Raw genomic sequence first — 17,064 nt, forward strand, 5'->3', positions numbered from 1 at the left:
ACCCAGTTTTTAAACCAAGACTTCTGGGCACTGTTATAATAAATGCATATACATATATATATGTGTATATACATACATATATATAAAAAGGATGAAAGCCTGGGCAAGTCTGTATTGCATAACTGGAGTGTGGTGCAGAAATCCCTGAGCAAGTGCTGACCCAACATGGCAAATTGCCATGGCACAACCAGCCACCTGTGAGCTGCTCCAGTGTGCACTGGCTGGGTCTGGAGGCCAGAGAAAGTCAAGAGATGAGTCCCTTTGCTCCAGTGCAGCTCCATTTACTTATGGATTTACTTTTTCCACACCAGAGCTAACTGAAGTAGAATTAACTGGGTTGTGGTGTAGATATTCCTGCTGACCTTGCATGAATGCTATATGCAGGAGAGAAAGGAGCAGGAAAGAGGTCATGGTAAAACCCACTGACCGTGAGTGCTTTACCGTAATAGAAAACATACTGCAGTGATACTTTAAATAGCTTCAGTCCTTCTTGCACATAGCCCTGGATGGTCTGGGCCAACATGATCCTAATCTCCTGAGACCTCAACAACAAATTGCCATGTGCAGAAATTGTCCTTGAAGACTACAAGTTAAGGGAAGGCGGGTCTTTTAATAGGCGAATGCAGTGTTTAGTCATCAGACAAATCTAGAAAACTAGGTCAGATAGGTGTTGCATCATAGCAGACAGAATATTTGGTATTAATCAAGAAGGCACATAGCAAAGTATGTAGCGTAGATATTTGATTACATTAGTGGAGTTATCTTTGATTGGGTAGAGTCATATGATGGAACATGATCGAGTCACCATGGCTTAGTGGGGTACCGCCCATCTGTTTAAATGTTAGTGAGGATGACTCACAGTGTCATAGGGAGGGAGAGGAGCCAACGTGGTCAGTTGCAACAGCTTGTCTAACGTGGTGTTTTACTAAGCTACCATAGCGCTATTCATCCAGGCCACATAGGACCAAAGAGTGTACAAATGCTGACTGTGACCCCATTATGTGCAACAGCAAGGTTCTGCTGGAACACAGTGAAAATTCTAATATTTGGGAAAAATATGGATGGTCAGATTTTCAGTGAGGTTGAGCCCTTGCCAGTTCTCTATCTTATCTGTCCTTTATTTGTGGGCTGTTTGCCCAACAATCCTATTTATTTAGCAACACAGGTGCCAAGAAATGAAAATCGCTCAGTCAGCAATATTGACTGACAGGCTGCAGGCAGCACCTTCTCAGCATTTACAAAGAGAGGAGCAGAGTTGACATGTCCAACATTAAAAATAACAATTACAAACTCTCACTGACTGTCTTTGCTGCAGGATAGAAAGCAACAACAAAAGAGATTGTGTTGTCTTTGGAAGAAGAAGAAACGTCTTAGACAAATTGCGTATCTCAGCCTGTTTGGTTCTGTGCTATACGCATTCCCTGAGCTCTGTGCAAGTGAGTGTGCATGAGCACATGCTGATTGATGACCTGTATTCAATATGGAAGCAATAGAAGTATCCATGAGTACTGGCCAATATCAGTTTCCCCATGGGGAGTGGAATCTGGTGTGCATTATGTAGCACTTTTATTGGTGGCAGGAGTGGTGCAGACTTTTCAACAAAGAGGGTCAACCTGGAAGCACAAGGCTTCTCTGACTGTTCTGCATCTCCCTGCAAAAACACACTTGGGAACAGGTTAGCAGGAGTGTAGCAAGAAAAAATACCTGAAGTACTGAGGATTTTTTTCCTCTAGCTAAGTGTAAAGCACATGCAGACCCCTAAAGCAAAGCACAGTATTAAAGGTGAAACTGGGGACAGCAAAGAAGCTTCTTTACCTTTTTAATAAATACCAATAATTCCCTTTTGCCCAAGTCCCGTATTCCCAAACTCATTAAAGCAATTTTGGGAATTTTTTTGGCTCTGGAACATATAAGCAAAACTCAAACCGTGCAGTCCCTTGAGAATCACTTGCACAAATTGCATAGGTCAGGCCAAAATAAGTTTCTGTCAAACAGCCTAACACCTAAGCTTATTATGAAACTGGTGACTTGTACAAAGGGTCTGTACGTGGGACAGTCTCAGAATGAATTTAGGGGGTGGGGGTGTGTCACAGCACTTGTTTTACTTTGGTCCCACTGAAAACTCAAGCGATGTTTTTACTGAATGCATTGCCTCTGTTAGCCAGCACCGTTCCTATAGGCTGTGGCTAAGCTGGTGGACCCAGAGGGCTCCAGAGCTCCACTGTGCGGGAGGGTGCACACCTCACTCTGGTCCCGGGACAGGCAGGAGGGTGCACCAGCACTTTCTCCATTCTTGTCCACTCCTCACTGCCTGTTCTCCTGGGAGGAAACCCAGGGTACATCCCTGGCAGGGGATACAGCACACTTTGTTCTGCTCCACAGCCGCCCCACTGTGCTGGTCTCAACCTTTAATTTGGCAGCTGTTTTGTGGACTTCAAAGTACAAGATAGAGACGACCTGTTTGAGCTTGTTGTCTACTGCTCTGCCAGGCTGTAGTTGTAGTGAAGATGGGCTGGTGGGAGGTGAACTGTGCTTGTGGGGGTCACCACAGCCTCTGGAAACCAAACTGAGATCATTCTTCTCACATTCAAACTGGTATCTTCTCACATTTTTCTTGTCAAAGGATCACTGAATTGCCTTTTTGTGCTATTTTGACCCTGTCCTAATGATTCGTCAGTTGTCTTGTGTGAATGAGTGCTGATACATGGAGCAGCTGTGTTTTATGTGGAGAGTAGGATGGGTCAGGGGCTCTGTACTTTAAGTAGGTTTTCTGAGCCCGGTTTTCCTGCACTACATCTATTCCACAGCTCCCCAGGCTTAGCCTTGTGCTGAGCTGACCGTAGAGTCCCCTTTCCCAGAAGCTGATTCATGCTCCCTCACAGTGCTTCTTGCACCCGCTCACAGGGTTACACCCTGTATTTGGGAGTAATTTCTTGAGTTTCTTTGGGGAGGTATGAAAATGTAAAGCACATCATATTCCTCCATCAGCGGTTAACCAGGGAAGCATGGGAAGAGATTCTTTTCTGTATCTGAGATACATTTGTTGTTGTTTTGGGGTTTTTTTCCCCTCTTCTGAATAAGTACTGTATGTGTCTGGGAATATTTTTAAAGCATCCTTCAAGACACAGGGTGCTTCTCTTCATGTAGAGCCAAGACAAAAGGATGGGTTCAGTAATGCGCAGCTGCTGAAGAGAGGGCAGCTGAGGGCAGCTGGGTGGGAGGAGCAGAGGTGTCTGGGCACAAGGGAGTAGGCAGAGCAAGGGCTTCAAGGTGGCATTTGTTGGGACAGAAATGTTTTTCAGGGGAGAACGGGCTTAAAGAGAGGAGGGTTGGAAAACTGACAGTCCAATGATGGAAAATACTGGGGAGTTTTAGGGAAGAGATAATTAGATGGTTTGAGCCCTGGGCAGAAGAGAATGAGATTTGTAGGTCAGAAGAAGCTGGTGCTGCCATAAGACAGGCACCTCTGCTCTGGGAGCCTGGATGTGATGTTCTCCATAAGGGATCTCTGTGAATCCTGTCGTTCAAGGTCTTCAGCCTTTTTGCTTGTTGTTAGATAAATGAAAGTGACAGCTAAAGTTAGAGAAGGGGTGTATGTATCCATGATTGACAGAATCACTTGAAATTGGAGGGGCAAGAAATAAAGCCCTATCAATAGAGCCATCCAGAGGGACCTTCACATGCTTGTGAGGTGGGCTGATGCCAGTCTTATGAAGTTCAGCCATGCCAAGTGCAAGGTGCTACACCTGGGTCAGAGCAATCCCAGGCACAGCTACAGTTTGGGCAGAGAAGAGATTCAGAGCAGCCCTGCGGAGAAGGACTTGGGGGTGCTGGTTGATTAGAAAATGAACATGAGCCGGCTTCAGTGTGCGCTCACAGCCCAGAAAGCCAGCTGTATCCTGGGCTGCATCAAAAGGAGCGTGACCAGCAGGTTGAAGGAGGTGATCCTGCCCCTCTACTCTGCTCTTGTGAGACCTCACTTGGAGTATTGTGTGCGGTTCTGGTGTCCTCAACATAAAAAGGACATGGAACTGTTGGGACAAGTCCAGAGGAGGGCTACGAGGATGATCAGGGGACTGGAGCACCTCCCATATGAAGACAGGCTGAGGAAGTTGGGGCAGTTCAACCTGGAGAAGAGGAGGCTGCATGGAGACCTCATAGCAGCCTTCCAGTACCTGAAGGGGGCCTATAGGGACGCTGGGAAGGGACTCTTCATTAGGGACTGTAGTGATAGGACAAGGGGTAAGGGGTTAAAACTGAAATGGGAAGTTTAGATTGGATATAAGGAGGAAGTTCTTTCCTGTTAGGGTGGTGAAGCACTGGAATGGGTTGCCCAGGAAAGTTGTGAGTGCTCCATCCCTGGCGGTGTTCAAGGCCAGGTTGGACAGAGTCTCGGGTGACATGGTTTAGTGTGAGGTGTCCCTGCCCATGGCAGGGGGGTTGGAACCAGATGATCTTAAGGTCCTTTCCAACCCTAACTATTCTACGATTCTATGATTGGGTGTGATATGGTTCAGACCAAGTGGGAGAAGTGACTGTCTTTCTCCTCACAGCTCTGTGGTTATGACTCTGCTTCGCTGACCAGCCCAGCCTGATTTTGAAGCTTTTTGGCTAGCTATGGATTCATCACTGAAACAAAGGATGCTTCTGCCAAGGCTGATAATCAGCCCTGATGTTTAGAGGCTCCAAACATCTTGAGACTCTTTCCATGCTCCCTGCTGCAGAGGCCCTTCAAGCTCATGGACTATACCTCCTTCTCTCCCATCCTTCTCATACCTCTCCTGCCTAATGAACAGTGTAAACCACATGCTATACTGCAGAGCAACCTGCTCTGTGAGAATTTAATGTACTAACTTATACTAGCAATGTTGAGGTACTATATATGAAAGCTTTCTTTTTTTTCGTGCTGTTTGAAAAGGTAGCAAGTTACATTTATCACAAATTTCAAGCAACTCGTACCTTCTTCAAAACTGATTAACTACTCCCAAGACCACATTCTTAAAAGCTGTTTTCAAAAAGCAGTCCCAGCTTTGTTTAATCCATTAATTTTATGATGATTCTTTGTGAGTGGGCCTGCTTTCTCACATGCACTCTTTTCCCCATGCTGTACTTAGAAAAATCCTTCTAAATCTTTTGAACTCCTTATGCCAAAATAACTCATTCTGCCTTTTTATAGTCTGCACTTTTTGCCTTTACAAGCTACTTAATCTGAATGTAATTTTGCTAATTTTCTTTCCTTTTTTTCACCATTTTCTGTGCCCTGGTAACAGCTAACTTACTGTGGAACAAAAGCTTGGTAGAGCTGTGCAGGAGACAATATCAAGCGCAAGATGAAATACTAATTTTAGAGTAGTTTATTTACAGGTGATAAAACCTCAAAATTAGTTTAAGAGTGTTTAACTTTCTGTCATAGTTTGCAGTCCATCGTCCAGATACTTTTATTCCTGAGGACTGAATTTACGGCAGTGCACTAATGTGGAATGCCTGGAAATTTTCCTGCTTTGTCTGTAGAAATCTTTCATGAGCCACTGTAAAATACAGAGGTGTGTAGACTGAGACTGGTTGTTAGCTTTACATTCATGTTCAGTTGGATGAGCTATACTGGTAATAGTAGATAAATAGTAGAGGGAAGGTGATTCATCTGCTTCTTGAAAACTTTCTGTTCTACTGATTTATGCAGGAGAGGACAAATGCTGGATTGGATTATTTGTGCCTGCTTGTCCAGAGTTGCCTGTGCCTAGCAATGGCTGGCACGGTAGGGCTTGTTTGGTCTCTGCAGCCTATGACAGCTTTCTTTCCTTTTCTTCTAGGCCTGTCCCAGGTTCTCTGTCTTCACTACTGCACCTACACAACCGACAAAGACAGCCTATGCCTGCCTCTATGCCTGGCACCCTGCCCAACCCTACCATGCCTGGATCTTCTGCTGTACTCATGCCTGTAAGTATTTTGGTTTGGGGTTTTTTTGGGGGGGAAAGCAAGGGGAGTTGGTTTTTTTGCACAATTCAGCCTATGCAGAGGTGAAAGTCTGCAGGATTTTCTGAAGAAATCAAAGTGTGACGAGTTAAGGAAGCTGGACCTATTTCACTGCTTCATCTTACACAAGAGTCTGTTGTAGTTAATGGCATGTTAATTAGTGTGAGAGTGATTAGAAACAGTTTACATGAGACTACAATTTCTGGTTCTCACACTTGGTCATGTAGGTGAGATCAGTATGTCTGTGCTGGAACAAAAAGATTTTTCTCAAGTCAGACAAAACTGGAAAAGCCATGTACAGGAATTATGCCAATGAACTCTAAGTAATCCTCTTGTTTGTGAAGATAACCAGCTAGCAAGAAAGAAATGTGGCTTACTTTTCTGGCCTGGTAATTGCACTTAATTAGAATTGGGTCATGATCACTGCTCACCTTCCACTCATCTCTACAGAGATGGGAATATTTCCCATCTTCTGGGAGACAAAGGGGTGCTTTGCAATTGTAGCTTCAAATTCTTAAATGAGTTTAACAATAATATAATACATTTGGGCAGGTTGGGGTGGAGATGAGTAAGGATGGCACAGAGAAGAGGAGACTCTGACAGGAGAAGTTTCTGTTTCATTCCATGATGATCAGTCTGGAAGACAAACCTGAGTGTGATTGACTATTGGAGGGAGGAAAGCACTGCTTGTTCTGGCTTTGCTGGAGCAAGGGAAAAACTCCAGAGGGCTGCATAGATTCAGGTTTGGCTGCTATTTGAGCAGTCATTAATGTCAAGTAATTAGTAACTTGTCAATAAGGCTTTCCTGGAATATCGACCAGGAAGTTCAACAGAAAAAATACAAGACATGTCACTGTGGGAGTTTTTTTCTGGCATGATTCCTAAGGAACCTGAAATGGAGCAAACATCCTGCTTCAGTGTAAGCTCAGGGGCTTCGGGTTGCTGCTGGAGAGACCTTTGGGCAGGTCTGAGTGCAGACAAGCAGGTGTGCTCCAGCTGAGAGCCCCTGAGACATGAACACAGAAGCAAAACAGACACTATCAGTGCTGGCTGCCCCAGCTGCAGCTCCTGCCCCAAAGCCTTCCTGAAAGGGCTGCAGAGATGGCAGCGGGAGCTGCTCCTGCCCCATGGAGAGGGTGAGGGGCCCCGGCAGAGGCAGCTCCTCCCTATCAGCAGGCAGTAGGATATTGTCCTCTCTCCCAGGCCCATCACCCATCACCTCTTCTTGCTGGGATCGTGGAGGGTGGAAGCCAAGACCTCACCAAAGGGCACAAAAAATAGTTTCCCTACTTGGAAGGCCTCAGGAAGATTCAAAAGCTTCTTCCTTCTGTGAGCCAAAGGTGCAGGGGACTGGTCCAAAGCAAGGCAAGATGCTCAGCTCTGGTTGAAAAGAGCGCCATAACCCTACTTATTACCCCTGCCAATGACTAGCAGTGTAACAGGGCTTGCCTCTTTTCAGGGCAGATACACCAGGAAATTATTTTATCCAGGCCTTACTACCATTAGGTTTTGTTTGAAAATTGCATCCCTCCCTCCCAGCCTAGTGAAATTGCAGAAAGGGCTTGCAGAAAGGACTCTGAATAGCCAAGAGGAGCTCTGCTTTGGTTTTTGCTATCTCAGCAGTACATGAAAGCTTCCCTTACAAGACACATGGAAACCTCTTCTCAGCTGAGCAGTCCAAGTGAGTTAAAAAAAAAAGCCAACTTGTTTTTCATATACCCGACATTGTAGATTTTTATTTATGTTTTTAACAAGATAAGCTGAGCTACACTGACAGGGGAAGCTGCAACTTTATACAAGTGATGCTTTTAAAACCACTTAACTCTGACTGTTGTTATACTGAAAGGGAGAAAATCATTACAAAAAAGTGCAAACCTGGGTGGCTGCTACATTTGTTTAGTAAAGAACCTTTTTCTTTGTAATTGGCTGTGAGTTTTCAGGGTCGATTCTGATGAAACACACTCCTGCGTGCATACACACATGCAATTCGCGGCACAGATTGTTATTTTTCCAGTCATGACTTGAAGAAATAAAGCTGAGTCCATTTAAATAGAAACTGAGCATAAATTCTTGCAAATGTCTCCAGATGTTTTCAAACCTTCTTTTTTTTTTTTTTCTTTCTTTTTCTTTTAAAAGATGGAGCGACAAATGTCAATGAACTCCAACATCATGGGGATGCAGGGGCCGAACCTCAATAATCCATGTGCTTCACCTCAAGTCCCCCCAATGCATTCAGAAGCCAAAATGGTAAAAAAGGAAAACAATAATAATAATAAAATGCTTTTCTTGTATTGCTCTTGCGTACTGGTTACCCAGACAGTGGGGGATGTAGCCAGACACTGCTTACTTCATTCTTAGTCATATGTTATACTCTTTTTTTAATACACTGCAGTAAATTGAACTATGTCTATGAAATTTCAAGATGTTCCTAGTCCTAGTACTCTCGGTGGGAGGGAACTGGAGTACAGGTTTGGCTATCTGATCTGTACTGTGTTAAATAGGATTTTGGTGCAGATTAGTGGAATTTAAGTAAATGGTCTGGCTGGTTCTCTGATGATGCCCGTGCTCCATAACTTGGCTTAAAGAAAATTGTCAGTTAATGAAGAGTGAAGTAAAAAGTGTCTGATGTGGAGAGAGTACACAGAGTATTTGTTTTTTCCAGATAGGTGCATGGTGTGTCAGAGTAACGGCCGTGCTAGAAATGCAGACCAACAATGTGTACAAAACTGGGATATTTTCTTGTGCTCAAGTGCAAGAAAAGTGTCACCATCAAAAAAAAAAAAGAGTCAGAATTTGGACAAAAGTAATTTATTTATATGAGTCAAATGTCATAGTGTTTTTTAAAGTTATTGTATGTCTTACTAGTTCGAGACTTCTCAGGCATATGTACTCGTATAGTATTAATGTAGGTAAACTAAGCTACAAGTGGGCATTTGTAAATTTTCCCCAGTTTTAGATGCACTCTGATGGAGGTATTTGGCACTAATATCACTGGAACTGAGTTCATCAATGTCAAAACACTTAGGCTTTTTCATTTTCAGAATTGCAAATTCCTAGCTAGTGGAAACACGAGGACAGAAGTTTGCAGTTTAACTCTGTAGGCTTTTTATCCTCTCAAGATACCTCATCATAGTGGAAAACAGGAGTAACTTCACTGAACTTCTTTCAGTGGCATTTTGCCAAGGTAAAATTGTCATGAGTGCGAGAATGAAATCAAGCCGACAAAGATTAAGCAACCACATGTTTTTATATATTTCTACTTTGCATGACTGGTACAGCTTTTAAAGTTGTTATCATCTATCCTGAGGCAAAGAAAAACATCTTATTGTCTATAGGTATAGTGCATGCAGGAGACTCTGGGTTAAGAGCAACAACATATACAAGCTTATTCTGTCTGTTTTCTTAGATTGGATAGGTCATGCCTTTGCCTCACTGTTGGTATGGGTTAGGCTGTTAACCCAACCTCTGTTAACACCCCGTCTAAAACCACACTCCGTAAACATGCAGCCAGTTGGCCAGAAGAAGAGCAATAGCCAAAAACAGTCTCCCCCTGCCAAGGAAAACCTGTGGTCAAGAGTTCTCTCTCTGCTGTACCACACAGTGACGGTGACATGCCAAATGGCAACAGCATCTGCAGCAGAGCTTGTTAAAAACTTTTTGGAATAGGCAAGTGTTTTTTCAACGTAAGCATAGCTGAGCCAAGCTAAATACTCCTTGGCTGAATAAATCTAAAACTGGCATCTGTTTTGGGGACTAAAGGTTCTGTAGTTTGCTCTCCCCCCTGCGCTCCCTGCCTTTTTTTTTTTTTACTGGAAGTGTGAGGCTACTTAAGAACAAGATTAAATTATTGATGCATATGGTGAGAATTCCATGCTTTAATAGCTGAAACTGTACATTAATACAAATTACTTTTTAATCTGGATAAGCAGGGTTTGTCCCTAAACCTAATGTACGAAGGCACAGTCCTTTCAAACAGAAATGGCAATCAGTTCCAGAATGCAGTATGGTGAACAAGCAGCACCTTTGCTTCTCAGGGGCTTTCTGCCGCTCTTCCAGAAAAATTCTACATACATTAACTCTTTAAGAGTAAGAGGCATTATTCAGAGCTCCAGGACCTTTCCTCGTTTTCAAATGCAGAGTGGTTTTTAGCATTCTATATGCTACTTTTGTACTTTGTTTAAGCATGCATGTAATGTAAAAAGCTTCTCTGTTTAGCTACCTCTTTGAGGAATACAAATCTATTAACAATACTCAGCATGAGCACAAAGTGGAAAAAATGTAGGAAATATTCAGAGCAAAATTATTTCTTACACATAAATTCATGAATTTTAAATCTGAATTATCTCTATTATAGGCATGTTTTTTCTTATCATTAACTATATCACTTTGCTTCATTCATACTCTGGCAATGTTTTTTTATAAATTTGAAAACAAGGGTGCTTAGTAACTCTAACCGGATTGCATCCTGCCTTAGGAAGGAATTTCAGATTTCCCCAGATTCTGCTAATGCTATTACTGCTGGTGCATCCAGCACCGCTTAGATTCTGTTTGGCTGTCCCTACTCTCCGAAGAATATACGTGTTAGGCACTAGACAAAGTCATCTAAGCTTCCTTCAGCTAATGACTGCGGTAACTAAAGAAGTTTGGGGGACTTTGGGCCTGTTTCATCACCTGCCCAAATCCATGACAGATGGATCAGCATTTTCTTTGTGCCTACATGAATGAGTGCAGAACAGTCTCCTCTAGATGTGAGACCCAGATGTGAGACCAAATCCTTGTGGCCTCATGGAAGTATGTACCCGAGCAATGCAAGCATGATTTGGCACACAGCAGTCATAATGCTGTTTGTTGACATGTGTAACTTCATTTGCTTCTATAAAATAAATACGAATAAATGATACCAGTATGGATACTGTCTGATACTAGGGTTTTTAGAGAAAGTAGATAGATGGCAAAATATTTCACACCCTTGACTGGTTCATAATCACTTTGTAGCAGGAAATGAAAGCCACTCTGATAAGTACATACATTGTCTGATGTATAAGCACATCTACAGACACAAATAGGATATGTGATTCATTCATATTATGTTTCGATAATAATCAATTTATTTATCTATGTTCGTATTACCTGGCATTTATAGAAAGCCAAGGTGCTGGTTTCCTGGTTTAGTTTTTTTCAGAAGGCTGTTCCTTCAAATATTAAAGTATTGTAGATGACATCCCAGAACCGATTTAATTTATCACAACAGTCTCAGTTTCTCTCACAGTGTGCCTCCCAGTCAGGTTATCACTTACTGCTTTAAAACTGTCCTAGTAAATGAATGAGTGAACATCTAAATCAATACTGCTTTCTTCTTAGATCCAGAGCTGAGTGGATAAAACCTTTATGCTGCCCACCAAAAACACACATTGATTTTGTATTAAAATATATTGCATTAAAAAGTGGAGGAAACATATAGCTCTAAGTGTACATGGTAAAAATATGCAGAATAGCATGTGTAGCATATTAACGTGGTTCAGTAGGCTGAGAATATTATGAACTTGGAATTGGTGGTGATGCCTTTGCCTTAATATACTGCTTACTTACAGTTTGGTTTTGAAGTTTTAGAGTATTGCAGGTTTTATAACTTGGAAGTGCAATACCAGAGTGAAAGATAAATAGCATGCACTGAACCACTGGAAGGCTGTGTCACAGCAGTTCTTTTCAGTGGAGCTGATGCCTCTTTATCTCAATTTTGCAGGGCATTGATCTTTACCTTTAGAGATTTACGAGCTCTGAAAGGAGGTATAAAAGGCAGGCAGGTGATGAAAATAATTGAGCTTAAATATACAGTTTTCAATTTGACCTGTTATTTTTTTCTTCTACCGTCTCCATCCACCCCTTGCTGGATATGTAATTTTATGAAATTTAACTAAAATGTAATATGTGTGGCTTGGCTGTGCCTGTCTTCCTGACAGAATCTGTACAGCGCTTTAAAAAAGAAATAAATTATTTCCATATCAGAACTGTGTAGGGTTGTGGGATATTGGGTTTGCCTAGTATGAATTACTAGGTTGAACAGTAATAATAAGCAAATTAATCTGAAAGTGTCTATCAGATGTAACAGTGAAAACATAGCCAGAAAAGCAAACAGGCCAGTAATGACCATGTTGCTATTTATAATGGTTAAATATCGATATTAACTGAACCTTGTAATTTACCTAATAATGCTGGACAGCTTTGGGGGAGGAGGAGAGATGTGGTAGAAATTGCAGTTAGCCATTTGTCGTCAGCACTAATTTTTGTTTGACTTAATGAGACTTAAGGGTGCAGAACCTACTGGTGGCTGTGAAAATCCCAGTCCAGGCATTGCCCAGCTCTCCATCACAGAGGAAAGTCAGGCTTGGTTTCAGGGACCTGGGTGCATTTCGTATGTCTGTCAGACACGCAGTGCTTGCTTTGTCCAGAAATACAGCACGTCAGCCAAGTGGGAAAGCCTTGGCTGCAAAGGTGGATGGCTTTCCTCAGATACAGGTTGGGGTCTGTGTTTGGATGGAGTCTTCTGTTCCTTCTTGTTTTACAAATAACGTGTGTTTCCATGCCTATGAGCTGTGATGGTGTGACTGCTGCAAAGCAAGAAATGGCTGGAGTAAGCTCTTGCCCTCCATCCCAGTTTGGTACTTGGCTCAGCTGTTGCAGTAACCCTTGGGTGCAGATACAAGAGCACTGTCCCAAGAGCAGTGTTATCCTGGGACAGCTGGTGGACTTGGGAAGGACATCCCTCTTTGGGCCCAGGTCTGCGAGGTTTCCATACTGTTTTCGGGCAGGAGGCTAGCATAGGCAGTCAAGTCAGGGTCAGAGCCACTGAAGCTCTAGATTTAGCTGTTTAACACTTCATGACTGAAGATAATTTGTTAATATAGTAAAAAGGTTTGAAGTCCATGTCTTCCTATCAAGCTGGCTGAGAAATGAGTCGCTTTAGCAGAACAACATACATTGCTTCAGGGCCAGAAGGTTTTTCTTTGCATGATTCTGGACTACTGAGCAGAAGGAAAAATGTTGCATTTCGGCAGAGCTTTCAACAGCAATTGCTCATCTTGCCTTTCACAATAAAGCAATGAAAGCAGCATAAGAAAAAAAATGTGCAAAGCAAAGTTTTCCAATATATATATATAAGAAAGTGTGACAAGATTTCCTGCATTGGTAACTGAGAAATGTTTTCAGGGAGGGGACTGTGAAATAGTTAAAAAAATACAGTGCTTCTGCAACTGCTGACAAACTCACTGTTCTGAAATTGTATCTCCTGTTACATTTGCGCTTATGTTCTAAAGTCCTCAAAGCCAACCTTTCAGTGTGCTCCTGATCTGTGCTTTAAAATCCTCCCTAGGCAGTAGCTTTGCCTGCAGACAGTGTGCCTTGCTGTGGATTAAGGTATTACCGTGATGGGTGAAGCTAATCATATTTTGTTTTGTGTACTGAAACAGGACCTTGTACCCGTCATGCCTAAATTCTGGATTATGAACTAGACTGGGTAGGAACTAATACTTCTTAAGCTGTCGGTGGCTCACTAAGTGCAATAGAGAAGGACGGCGGCTCAGTTACTCATAGCTGCTGTGAATACGTGCTGAATATTTGATCTTGCTTCTTCCAAGTGCATACGAATTGCGTTGCTTGTTGCAGACACAAGTTGTAACAATTACTCGCATTTTTCTTTCTTTGTGTCACTTTATCCTGCGGTGATCTTATCAATGCTATTTCCCGGGAAGAATTTGGATTTTTATTATTTTGTTTGCCTCGATTCCGTTGGGTGTTAAAATGACCTCGCTTTATCCCCCACCCACCAGCCCTCATCCTTTCTCTTTCCCTCTGTTTCTCCACCACCCTCTCTTTCCTCTGAGGATTTACTGTCTTTGTAGATCTGTTTCTCTTTCTCCTCTTCCCTCCAGTGTCCACCCTGATTTTGTAACCATAGCAATAATTGAAATACAATCCTAATATTTGCTTGCTGTAGCTATCATGTAGCCCAACAGATGAACTGCTGGCTTTTGTGTGTTGTAAAGTTTTGAAACTTAAGTCAGATGCATCTGTATACATGAGGGTGAATGTTTGGTGCAGAGCCGCCCCTTCCAGAAAAGGTTTTGTTTGTGTAAAGTTGTGTGTCAGTGGGAGCTGGTGCAAGTAAAAGCAAGTCCTTATGATAGCGAAGCCAGGGAAAAAGGAAATGATAAAAATAAAACCAAGGTTGTGTTACAGGGAAGTTCTGCTTCGCATAGATATATTTCAGTCTTTTGCTTGGAATATGTACAGCTTTCACTTTCCAAGATTTTTGCAAGAGCCATGAATGATGGAAGTTGTTTCATACTTCAGGCCGTTGCACATTAAGCCTGGCATTTGCTTGGAATGTATGAGTGCAGCTCATGACAAGAGATGGACTTTGGGGTGGAGGGGATGGTGTTACACACTTTACCAGCTCCATATATTAACCACTAAGGACACAAGAGCTGGAAGCAAAATTCTCATGGCAATAAATCTTTTCTTTATGGACAGACTTAAAAAGCATTTTCTAAAAACTACACAGTAGCTAATGAAGCAGTTTATTAATTATGATAGTGTTCCTGTGAGATAAATAATTTTAGACTGTGAACTGAGAGAGAAAAGTGAAGTGACTCACTAGAGGCCACACAATTTGTCAGTGGAAGAGCTGAAACAAGCGCAGAAGAATTTCTGGCTGCCGCTTCCAGAAAACACAACTTCTGTCTGAGTACAATTTATGTATATGTATTTTTTGAAGTTAATATTAATTATTAATATTGGTTATGTCGATATAATGGTTGAAACATAGTGGTTTTTCAGGGCTAGTGGGAGACTGGGGGGACTCTCAACTCCTCAAGCTTACAGTGGGTGCAGGCTCAAATTTAGGATTCAAATCCAAATGAAGGAGACAGTTTGTGTTTGGATTTAATGCCCCTGAAATTTCCTGAACTTTACTGATGAGATTTTGGCTCAGAATGACAAAAATTAACTGATCTTCTGAGACTTCTGTCATCTGAGATGATGGAAGCCTTGTGAGATCAGCTTCCCTGGCATCGTGGCTTTCACTGAAATCTCGGGAGAGCACTTACTTTCACATAATGTCAACCATATCCAAACCAGGACTAATGAATACCCCTGTAGAGCTCCTTCTAAGATCACAGGCATATTTGAAATACTGCTACAAGCTGTGTTCAGTCTGAGGAAATGCTCACAGCATTTGTTGTTTCTTCTGTCAGATACGGCCGGTGACACTTTTCAGCAGTGGGAGGGTTATATACTGTCTTCCAGATGTTCATTAGTGCAACTTCTCTTATTTATGTTCGGGGAGGTAAGTTAAAAACTGGGACAGGCTGGGTCTCCCACCCTGGAAACACTTGCACAACAAACTTTGCTCCGCTTGCGGTTTTTACTAGCAAATTGCTGGCCAGTAATGTTTATCTGAGATTTGAGTGTATGGAATACTATGAATAATCTTCCCATCTGTGCTCTCTAGTTGGACTGCATGGGATGTGGTATAGTTAGTTGGTTGTGTCCTCTGCCCTCTGTATTCTTCTTATACCATAATTACTGTGTAGCCCAACTTATTGGACCCCACAAAGGACCTGAGTAGTCTTTACTCACAGCTTGTTGCTCATGTTCTGTGGACTGATAGCAATTTCTCTGGCAGTGTAGGCACCTCCAAGTTACTCTGCTTTAGATAGTTCACCCCATTTTAAGTGATTTACGTTACAAAGAATACAGCAAAATACTTGATGTAACGGGAATCATTTCCCATTAGTATTACAGGGAGAACATGAACTTTGATCAGCTAAAGATGAACTTTAAAGATCTGATTTAAAGACCATCAGTCTTTTAGATATAGAATTTAATTTATGCAAAACCTCCCTCTTCAATTGATGGATGCACTACTTTTTCCCATATTTTGTATATTAAAGTCACAATGAAGCCAACTCATTACTCTATTAAAAAATGTTCTAAAAATCTTAAGATAGTATCAAATTCTTCATTTAGTTATAATATCAGTGTGTACTGATATAAAGTACTCTTTGCTTTAGAATTGTTGCCTTTGTTATATTACATTTGCATTCAGAAAGCTTGGCCTTAAAAGTATGTTGTAAAAAAAGTAAGAAAGCTTTTGTAAAACAGAAAAATAGCAGCCAGGATTTCTGTAGCTTTGTTTTTCAGTCTAGTGGAGATGATTTAAAACAAAATAGCCGTTTCTGTCCTCCCCTCTCCTCTCCTCTCTTCTCCTCTCGTCGTTTATTTTCCAAAATAAGTGTTCAGAAACGAAACAAACCCCATAAGAAGCCTAAAATAGAATTTAAAAATCCTCTAGGTTTAAAAAATAGAGGCAACATTTTTGGTGTAGTCAAAGGTTGCTTTTAAAATTTAGCCCTGATCCTCAGCTGCTGTAAATCTGTGTAAATTCATTGACTTCAAAGAAACTGTGTGGGTTTTACATAAACTGAGAACCTAGTTTATACTTCTGAACCTCAAAATTTTCCTTTAGGCAAGCTCTGGCCCTTCCACAGTTTGATACTGCCAGGCAAGCATTTTGTTGGTTTTGGCTTTTGCTTTTAATGTTATCCTTTTATTTAGAATACAGTACATCTTTGCCTCTTCTTTTTGCACATTGGTGTTTTGCCAACTCTTCCAGCATCTTATATGAACTTTTTCCGACTTAATTTTTCCTTTCTGCTTCCTATAGGTGTTCATTACATGATATTTAAAGATAAATAATTTTCACTAATCCCCAAAATAATATCAGGAGATTTTTATAATTGATTCATCATACCAAGCAGTCACCAGGAGTTTTTGACTCTCCTATATCAGCCAGTGACAAGTATTGGTACGTGTCCCTAATGATTCATAATGAAAAATTGCCAGATATTTCTTTGAAACTGATGGATGATTCATGTTGTTATATTTAGGCCACATTATTCTGGAATGTTTAAATTAGACTAAAAGCCACCTCTAAGTATACATGTACAAACACAGAGTACATTTTTAGTTTCCCATCTGGAAATACACACAAAGTCCAGGGCTGTTTTCAAGTCACAAGAAATATTGTTGTAT

At 41.6% G+C, this 17,064-nt stretch overlaps 1 protein-coding gene across 3 annotated transcripts in view; it reads left to right on the forward strand.

The window, feature by feature from the left end:
* Nucleotides 1–17,064, forward strand: part of CREB5 (cAMP responsive element binding protein 5) — a 254,107-nt gene that overhangs the window by 180,035 nt on the left and 57,008 nt on the right. For all 3 annotated transcript variants that reach the window (XM_065665956.1, XM_065665957.1, XM_065665958.1), the window contains 2 exons: nt 5,811–5,937; nt 8,110–8,220. In XM_065665956.1, the coding sequence (XP_065522028.1) occupies nt 5,811–5,937; nt 8,110–8,220 (238 nt within the window). The remainder of the gene's footprint in view (nt 1–5,810; nt 5,938–8,109; nt 8,221–17,064) is intronic.

This window comes from Lathamus discolor, chromosome 2, assembly GCF_037157495.1.
Source record: "Lathamus discolor isolate bLatDis1 chromosome 2, bLatDis1.hap1, whole genome shotgun sequence".
In the NCBI taxonomy this organism is placed as follows: domain Eukaryota; kingdom Metazoa; phylum Chordata; class Aves; order Psittaciformes; family Psittacidae; genus Lathamus; species Lathamus discolor.